We start from the raw sequence: 9,456 nt of genomic DNA on the forward strand, positions 1-9,456 counted from the left end.
CAGTATGGACGGGGATTCGCCAGTCCCAATTCAAAACAAATTTCATGACAATCCATCATTGTTTGTTTCAAACATGTGAGAGTATCAAAATGATCCATGGGTGAAATTGATTGGATTTAATTCATTTTTTTGTCAGTTCCTATCATAATTTTAACATTTTGGCGTTATTGTTTAGCTATTTACCTATGTTTTCAAATTTCCTTTGTTTTTTTGTTGTTGCCTCGATCGGACTAACGGCTTTGAAGATAAACACAATTTTTTAAAGCTCTAAATGACACTTACAAAAACCATAAGGCGAAACCTGGCATGTTTGGTATTGTTGGACTCGGCAAGGATTCAGGAGTCTTAGGAGGTCACTCCTGTGAAAAAACACTGGCTTGAAACTTCTAAGGATCCTTCAAGGCATTGTGCCAATGACATATACTGAGTTTTTTGAGATACACCAATGTTCTCATAGACTATCATGGCACCCTGGACAATGCCAATTTTCAGTAGACTAACAGTTGGGTGCGCTTATAGCTATTTCCATGATTTATTTCACTGTTATAGCACCACCAAGTGGCCAATTGTCACGATTTTTTTCATGTCAACTCAGATTGAGCTTATGACCATGTGTCCCAAGTTTAGCGAAAATATCTCTTTCCGCTCACAAGTTATAACCATTTTATAGTGCCACCAAGTGGCCAATTGTCATGATTTTTTTTTTCACATGACCTAAGAATGAGCTCATGAACATGTGTCCCAAGTTTTGCGAAAATATCTCTTTCCGTTCACAAGTTATAACCATTTTATAGTGCCACCAAGTGGCCAATTGTTGCGATTTTTTTCAAGTGATCTCAGGTTGAGCTCAGGAAGATGTATCCCAAGTTTAGCAAAAAAATCTCTTTCCGTTCACAATTTATAACCGTTTTAGTAAAAGTGGCCCTGGTGCCATCAAATATTTTGGTTCCCCTTATCGACCGTTAATTGAAATTTTAAATTTTTTGGATGATTATTGATTGTCAGACTCCAGAGAATATTCTTGCAGTGGTTTGGTTCCGATCGGGCCAAAAACCTAGAAGAAGTTTGCAAAAATAGGTTTTTAAAAAAAATGCAATTTACTCGAAATTGGCGCCAAAGGGCGAGCAAATCGGAGATAGCCATTTTGTCCGCCTCGAGCCAAGGATTCCAACGATATAAGACACTTGATCCTGGGACAAACGGTCTAAGATTTATGAGCGATTTTGAACTTGTGGTTGCTGTAGCGCCACCTATGGGCCAATCGGGGTCATACTCTGATAGGTTGTCCCCAAATTGAGGCCTACCATCTGGCCAGGTTTCAAGTCTCTAGGCCTTACGGTTTGTCCTGCGCGATGCGTTTTACAAATCCTTAAAATTACAATAGGGTTTCAGCATTTCATGCTTGAACCCCTAATAAGAATGAAGGCTTTTTGCCAGTTATAGCGCCACCTATGGTCCGATCTCCATGAAACTCTGCATGCTTCCTCACCATGTTCTGACACATATGCTCATCAATTTTTGTGAAGTTCTGAGTTTTCCTTTGGGATTTATAGGCTTTTGAGTGTATTTTGCCACGCCCCTTTTCTAAATGACCCTGTTACAGCCACCCAAATGCCAAAGTTCAACTTTTTTTGATAATTATTGATCTAGAGAGTCCAGAGAATTGTCCTAGACTGGTTTGGTTCCGATCGGGCGAAAAACCAGGGACTAGTTTGCAAAAGTAGGTTTTGGACAAAATTCAACATAGCAGAAAATTTTCCCTGCCTACATCCAAATCGGAGATAGCCATTTTGTCCACCTCGAGCCAAGGATTCCAACGATATAAGACACTTGATCCTGGGACAAACGGTCTAAGAGTTGTGAGCGATTTTGAACTTTTGGTTGCTGTAGCGCCACCTATGGGCCAATCGGGGTCATACTCTGATAGGTTGTCCCCAAATTGAGGCCTAGGCCAGGTTTCACGTCTCTAGGCCTTACGGTTTGGCCTGTACGGTGCGTTTTACGAATCCTTACAATTACAATAGGGTTTCAGCATTTCATGCTTGAACCCCTAATAAGAATGAAGGCTTTTTGCCAGTTATAGCGCCACCTATGGTCCGATCTCCATGAAACTCTGCATGCTTCCTCACCATGTTCTGACACATATGCTCATCAATTTTGGTGAAGTTCTGAGTTTTCATTTGGGATTTATAGGCTTTTTAGTGTATTTTGCCACGCCCCTTTTCTAAATGACCCTGTTACAGCCACCCAAATGCAAAAGTTCAACTTTTTTTCGATAATTATTAATCTAGAGAGTCCAGAGAATTGTCCTAGACTGGTTTGGCTCCGATCGGGCGAAAAACCAGGGACTAGTTCGCAAAAGTAGGTTTTGGGCAAAATTCGACATAGCAGAGAATTTTCCCTGCTTAAATCAAAATCGGAGATAGCCATTTTGTCCTCCTTGAGCCAAGGATTCCAACGATATAAGACACTTGATCCCGGGACAAACGGTCTAAGAGTTATGGGCAATTTTGAACTTTTGGTTGCTGTAGCGCCACCTATGGGCCATTCGGGGTCATACTCTGATAGGTTGTCCCCAAATTGAGGCCTACCATCTGGCCAGGTTTCACGTCTCTAGGCCTTACGGTTTGGCCTGCACGGTGCGTTTTACGAATCCTTACAATTACAATAGGGTTTCAGCATTTCATGCTTGAACCCCTAATAAGAATGAAGGCTTTTTGCCAGTTATAGCGCCACCTATGGTCCGATCTCCATGAAACTCTGCATGCTTCCTCACCATGTTCTGACACATATGCTCATCAATTTTGGTGAAGTTCTGAGTTTTCATTTGGGATTTATAGGCTTTTTAGTGTATTTTGCCACGCCCCTTTTCTAAATGACCCTGTTACAGCCACCCAAATGCAAAAGTTCAACTTTTCTTCGATAATTATTGATCTAGAGAGTCCAGAGAATGGACTATATGCACGGCCACTTCCTGGTTTAGATAAGTCAGCTCAGTCATTTCCGGTCAACTGTCAAAAATCAAGCGGCCGTGAAGATGTCTTTCTACACGCGCTGCCTTCAGGATTTACCTCAAGTTAACATCAATGATGTACACCGCCTTATTCAGGAAAACTCCAAGGCTTCGTCCAGTAAACGGGAAAAAGGATTTAAGTTGTACATATCCAGTTATATTCATGACTGTGAAGGTAAGTTATCGATTATCAAGACTGCTGTTATGATGTTGTTTACGAGATAGGATCGCTAGCAAACATCCAAACAGTTAACGCGTTAACATTACATAGTTTTTAACGTTAACTTAGTTGTCAGCATTTAAATGTACAAAACGTGTCTAGGTACTCTCCCGTGATTACCACGCTCGACATATACACTAGTATGTTGTTATATAACATGAAACTTTAAAATACCACAATCGTTAGCTGCTGTCTGTAACTTTTTTTATTTTCAAAATTAACACAATTTATATGATGAGCGAGTACATGAATCAATTTTCCAAACCGTGTTTTTGTCTTATCCTGAATCACTACGTTACACACCTATAATAGTGTTTATATTGGGACTATTTTAGACCAGTCGGCTTGTATCACTATGTATGGACTGGAGTAAGTAACCACATCCCTGCGTGACTCGCCATAGATATAAACATAGAGAAGTAGCTCCGGCTACAATGTTCTTCCGCAAGACGCATGCATTTTTATTAACCGCTAGAGCGCCAAAGGTTACAGATTTTCCCTTTTGAATGATGTACTCTTATCTGTATGACCATAAATAACAGCAGGCAGTATAAGATGTTTCCACTACTGAGGAAAAATCCAAGTGCATGTGTATTGATATTCCATGTGTTGTAATTGTTTTGTTTCTCAGTTTCTGACAAGAACGAGGCAGGAGAGGTTTCTGTGAGGGCAAGATGCTTCAGGTCTATGAGGAAAAATGAGAGACCACACAACTTGAGTGTAGGGGAATGAGATCAGATGCAATGCAATAAGGTTTACAGTGTCTGCTCTCTAGGAATTAAATGAAAAAAAAAAATATATATATATATATATATATATTATTGCAGAGAGTGATTGTAATAGACCACTGTTTGGAGTTTACAAAGGCCTACAGCCTAACTGTTGCTGTCAGGACAGTAGTTCACTGTACCACTATATCAACTGCACACTGTGTATTCTAACAAGTATTTACACAGTAATTTATTACAAATACGGCCTATTAAGATTCCCAGAGAGTAGAGTTAGTTAGCTTGCCAACATTTGACACTGTAGCCCAAGGAAGGTTCAAACACTAGCTACAGTGTAAACCAACATAATTTAACTAATGATTATCTATTCCAGTAATTAGTGACTATGATTGCCTGAATCCTAAAACACAGAATATATACAATTGATCTCTTTTTCGCTTACAGGTTGTCCTCAAACACACTAAACCTGTAGAGCTGATGGCCTGTCAGTGCTCATGTGTGGCAGGGCTTGCTCTATGTAATCACATTGCAGCATTGCTCTTCCAAACAGCACATTACAGCCAACAGGGAGCAGCAGCTGTCCCCCCGACTCACAGCTGCACAGGGTCTGAGCAGCAATGGCACAAACCCAGGACCCAGGTGATGCTGCTCAACACTATCACAATTAATACATTGTTAATTTACACATTATAATATAATCCTACATCTTCTTTGTTACTTAAGTTGTGTTTTTGTTCTCACATCAACTTCCAATATCACAGATAGTGCAGCATCTTTTCTTATGAAAATAGGTAAATCATTGAGCTAAAGTAAACTAAATACAGCACAAATAAGTTATTATACAACATTCATTTACAGGGTTTTAAGCCTGGTCCAACAAATGAAATGGTGGTATTGTCAGCTAGGCCCAAGGAGAGAAGATTGGCAGAAGGCATCAGGTAAGGTGTAGGAATGGGAAGTTGTTTTACTACATGCATGTGTTGAAAATATGTATTAAAATGTAAAATACTTTTTTCAGACTGGTTTATGATCACTGTAATCGACACATTACATGAACCTTTAATTAACACTGTGTGCGTGTCTTTTATGTATGTTTTCAGGAGCAACCTGTATAAAGCTGCCTGTAACCTGACCTGTGGCCTTCCAGACATGTCAGTTCTACGGGTGAAGGATATTTACGAAGGCATGTCAAAAGAAACTGCTCCTTTAATAGCCACCATGGGGATTTCAGGGGATGTGCCTTTAGTGGACAGCGCTTTTGGAAAAGTCCAAGAAGGGAGTTTACTGTCCTATCAACTTCCAGCATGGAGCCCACCAAAGACCTGTCCACATAGCACTGCACCACCACGACCATACTTACCCCTGGATGGCTACTGTCTAGGTCCCTCAGAGTGCTGTTTTGTGTTGACTCACCATCAGCAGATGCACATGACTTCTCTAGCAACAACAGAAGTCATGGCACACGAAATTGAGATGGGCACAAGACAACAAAGCACAATGAGGGAATGGCATTTATTGAGAAAGCCACGTCTAACCTCCTCTAGATTCAGGTAACTGTAAACTATACTGTGACATTCAGCACATTTTGTTTTCTCATTTAAATACTCATTTATTGTCATCTCATATAAATACTAAAGTTATTTTTATGTGTATCAATTTATTTCTAGAGAAGTTTGCCATGTGAGAGGGCAGTCCTCAGCGGCGAGTCTAGCGGTGAGAATTTTGAGGTCAGGCTATCAGTCTGCAGAAATGAAGAGGGGCCTTCAGATGGAGCCCAAAGCTATTGAGGAATACTGCTGCATTCAGGAGGTAAATCACTACCCTTGTGGGTTTATCATCCACCCCGATGCACCTTGGCTTGGCTCATCACCAGATGGGTTGGTGTACGACCCTAAAGCTGATCCTGTGTTTGGACTGGTAGAAGTGAAGTGCCCAAATTTGAGAAGCTATGTGGACTGTGCCTACCTTAGGGTCTCTGGTGGAGTGCTACAGCTCAAACAATCTCACACTTACTACTGGCAGGTGCAGGGCCAACTATTCATTTCCGGGATGAAGTGGTGTGATTTTGTTGTGTTTACTGAAGACGACATGTTCATACAAAGAATATACAGAGACGAGGAGTCATTAAAACAATGAAGCAAAAGGTTGATTACTTTTACTTTTACTTTTATCTTCCAACACTTTTGGCTTGAAACGTTTCAATCCATTCAATCAGTTGCCATCAATTTGTACATATTTTTTGGCCCATATTTTATTTTGAACTGTTTCCACAAATGTACAGGATCTGTTGTTAACTGATTAAATTACGTATTTTCATATACATGTTATTTGTTTGTGTGTGTTCTGAATTTATACTTCATTAGTTAACAAATAATGTAAAGTTGAATACAATTAACAAAGAGTACAAAACATAGAAATAATGTAAAAACAACAACAGTAATTATAATACAGTTAATCAGATTTTTAGTGAATAGATTTTAAGTTTAAATTATGAGATGAATGATATATACAGAGATTAAATCTAGAGGCATGTTTAAGATATATTTACAAGGATTAAGAGAGGATAAAAACAAGAGGCACTTCTACTTAGCCCAAGCTTTTACAAGTGGCCCACTCTGATAATTTAACAGTAGGCATGCAACTGCATAAAGCTGATTTATGTTACCAAACATGTTTAAGGGGATGACAGTATCAAAGAATTTAAATTCCTTTAGTCTACGAATTAGGCGCTCAATGTGCACTCTGAGATGTGCAATAGATTGGGTCTCCCTGACCTCGTGCTTTGACATCTGAGGTCTTCCAGCGAGGAATGCTGGCCTGTACACCTTACAGGGCACACAGTCATCCACAAGGAAGCCTCTGTCGACCATAATTGCCATATCTGGCCTAAGCAGAGTAAGAATACCTGACTCTACAAAGATCACAACACAGTTACATGTATATGTAATTGTCAAAACTGGTAGGTGTACAGTACAGTTACAACAACAGACATCTGATGGTGTGAAATTTATTTCCATTCATTCTACATTCAATCTAAAAGTGCTAGTGTTGGTCATAATGTGAACATCCTGGCTTCAGAAAGTAAAAGTCCAACCATGTATTGAACAAGTATATGATAGGATTCTGTAGCCGGAGAGTTTGGTCATAATAGCACAGATGACAGACTTACCATGGAAGCACTTTGCTTTTCAGATTCAACGTTTGCAGTTCCTGTTCTGGTTACCCAAACCATGAATCTCAGTGATGGTTCAATGACCTGCCAAAACCGCATCAGATGATCGTAAGATGAAAACCTGTAAATAGTGAAAATGTCAAAGCATTGACATTCCTTGCATTTAGCACCATACATATTATTACATTTATACACACCAGGTCAGAGGTGAACCTGAAGTAGGAAGTGACTTGCACTGGTCTATTTGACATGCTGATTATATTTAATCTTCAATGTTTGTGGTTTGGACACCATAGTGCTAAAAAAAAAAACTAAACCAAAATGTTTTTAAAATATATTTATTTCATACTAAGTATACTACAAATCGATATTTACTGACATAATGCTTGAAGCTTAGGATATAAATATTACAATTATACAACTATTTGGAGTACTTCTTTAATGCACGATGCACATTAAGCCTAAAAAGTGTTTTAATATTAAATATTTTATTTTAAATATAATTAGTAAATATAGTATGATCACTGTATAATATCACTGTATAATATCAGTCTTTAAATGCAAGATATTTAAAGTGTTTTTAAAGTATAATGCGTTTTTATTAAATTAAATATTTCTACATACCTGGTGTAGAAACGGATGTCACTGTCAGAACCTGTAAATCGCTGTAGCCCAAAACGCTGTTTGAGTGACATCTGTTCCATCTGCTGCCTCACATGGTCGATTTCTTCGCGAAGCCTTTCGTTTTCTTCCAGAACCGAGTCAACAAACGCGGGCTGCGGTGCTGTGCTGTAATCGTGGTCATTGGTAGATATACGTTCAGAATATTCCCCAGTTTCCATACTCTCTGGTCTCGTTCTCCTTTCCCAAACCCCAAGCCTTCTCTCTCCAAGAGAGTAATTATTCCAAGGGAACAGTACAGGTACGGCACCAGACTTCAGCCTTCGCCTCCCTCCGACTTCAGCAGGCTCCTTGAGCTCTTCTGGCACAAAGTGCCGACTACACACGCGTGTATGGTGAGATATAATAAAATTGTCTCTTCTTATATTTATTATCCATTTCTTTCGCTGTTGTACGTCTGACGGGAAAGTATGAAAACTAATGACTGAATTGAATTTTGCTGAGGACGAACACTGAGGGACACAACAGTGCTCAGCTGACGTTCCCTCACAGCGCTGAAATTTAAATGCCTTTTTCATTTCCGTTAACCTAAGTTATACTTTATTTTCACGTAGCTGTTGAATAAATAATAAATTAAATAAATAAGTTCTAGTTCAAACTTTATCTATAAACCACTAGTCTCAAGGAGTCTTTACCTCACGGATTTGAAGGTGCCGCCCACTAACCTAAAAGTACCACAACATCAAATGACGTTCCACCGGAAGTTCACGGGCTGACTTATCTTTATGCGGAAGTTCCAAAGAACGCTCCGTGCATATAGTCCATTGTCCTAGACTGGTTTGGTTCCGATCGGGCGAAAAACCAGGGACTAGTTCGCAAAAGTAGGTTTTGGGCAAAATTCGACATAGCAGAGAATTTTCCCTGCCTAAATCAAAATCGGAGATAGCCATTTTGTCCGCCTTGAGCCAAGGATTCCAACGATATAAGACACTTGATCCCGGGACAAACGGTCTAAGAGTTATGGGCAATTTTGAACTTTTGGTTGCTGTAGCGCCACCTATGGGCCATTCGGGGTCATACTCTGATAGGTTGTCCCCAAATTGAGGCCTACCATCTGGCCAGGTTTCACGTCTCTAGGCCTTACGGTTTGGCCTGCACGGTGCGTTTTACGAATCCTTACAATTACAATAGGGTTTCAGCATTTCATGCTTGAACCCCTAATAAGAATGAAGGCTTTTTGCCAGTTATAGCGCCACCTATGGTCCGATCTCCATGAAACTCTGCATGCTTCCTCACCATGTTCTGACACATATGCTCATCAATTTTGGTGAAGTTCTGAGTTTTCATTTGGGATTTATAGGCTTTTTAGTGTATTTTGCCACTCCCCTTTTCTAAATGACCCTGTTACAGCCACCCAAATGCAAAAGTTCAACTTTTTTTCGATAATTATTGATCTAGAGAGTCCAGAGAATTGTCCTAGACTGGTTTGGTTCCGATCGGGCGAAAAACCAGGGACTAGTTCGCAAAAGTAGGTTTTGGGCAAAATTCGACATAGCAGAGAATTTTCCCTGCCTAAATCAAAATCGGAGATAGCCATTTTGTCCGCCTTGAGCCAAGGATTCCAACGATATAAGACACTTGATCCCGGAACAAACGGTCTAAGAGTTATGGGCAATTTTGAACTTTTGGTTGCTGTAGCACC

General features: G+C 39.8%; 1 protein-coding gene across 2 annotated transcripts; it reads left to right on the forward strand.

The window, feature by feature from the left end:
- The first annotated feature begins 224 nt into the window (after nt 1-224).
- On the forward strand, nt 225-6,284 carry LOC307158185 (uncharacterized protein). 2 transcript variants are annotated; one of them, XM_079870534.1, is made up of 5 exons: nt 225-3,188; nt 4,406-4,600; nt 4,820-4,899; nt 5,062-5,511; nt 5,629-6,284. In XM_079870534.1, the coding sequence occupies exons 1-5, from the start codon at nt 3,087-3,089 to the stop codon at nt 6,095-6,097; spliced, it is 1,296 nt and encodes a 431-aa protein (XP_079726660.1). In that variant the 5' UTR covers nt 225-3,086; the 3' UTR covers nt 6,098-6,284. The 2 variants fall into 2 exon arrangements, with proteins under 2 accessions (XP_079726660.1, XP_079726661.1); XM_079870535.1 differs by lacking the exon at nt 225-3,188 and adding an exon at nt 3,792-3,953.
- The last annotated feature ends 3,172 nt before the right edge of the window (nt 6,285-9,456 follow it).

The sequence above is a fragment of the Squalius cephalus genome (genome assembly GCF_949319135.1).
Source record: "Squalius cephalus genome assembly, chromosome: 5".
In the NCBI taxonomy this organism is placed as follows: Eukaryota; Metazoa; Chordata; class Actinopteri; order Cypriniformes; family Leuciscidae; genus Squalius; species Squalius cephalus.

Bases quoted from the DNA above. Each gene is read 5' to 3' on its own strand.
- LOC307158185 (XM_079870534.1), top strand. From the start codon at position 3,087: ATGATGTACACCGCCTTATTCAGGAAAACTCCAAGGCTTCGTCCAGTA. The intron at 3,189-4,405 runs GTAAGTTATCGA...TTTCGCTTACAG, and splicing joins TTATATTCATGACTGTGAAG to GTTGTCCTCAAACACACTAA. The intron at 5,512-5,628 runs GTAACTGTAAAC...ATTTATTTCTAG, and splicing joins CTAACCTCCTCTAGATTCAG to AGAAGTTTGCCATGTGAGAG.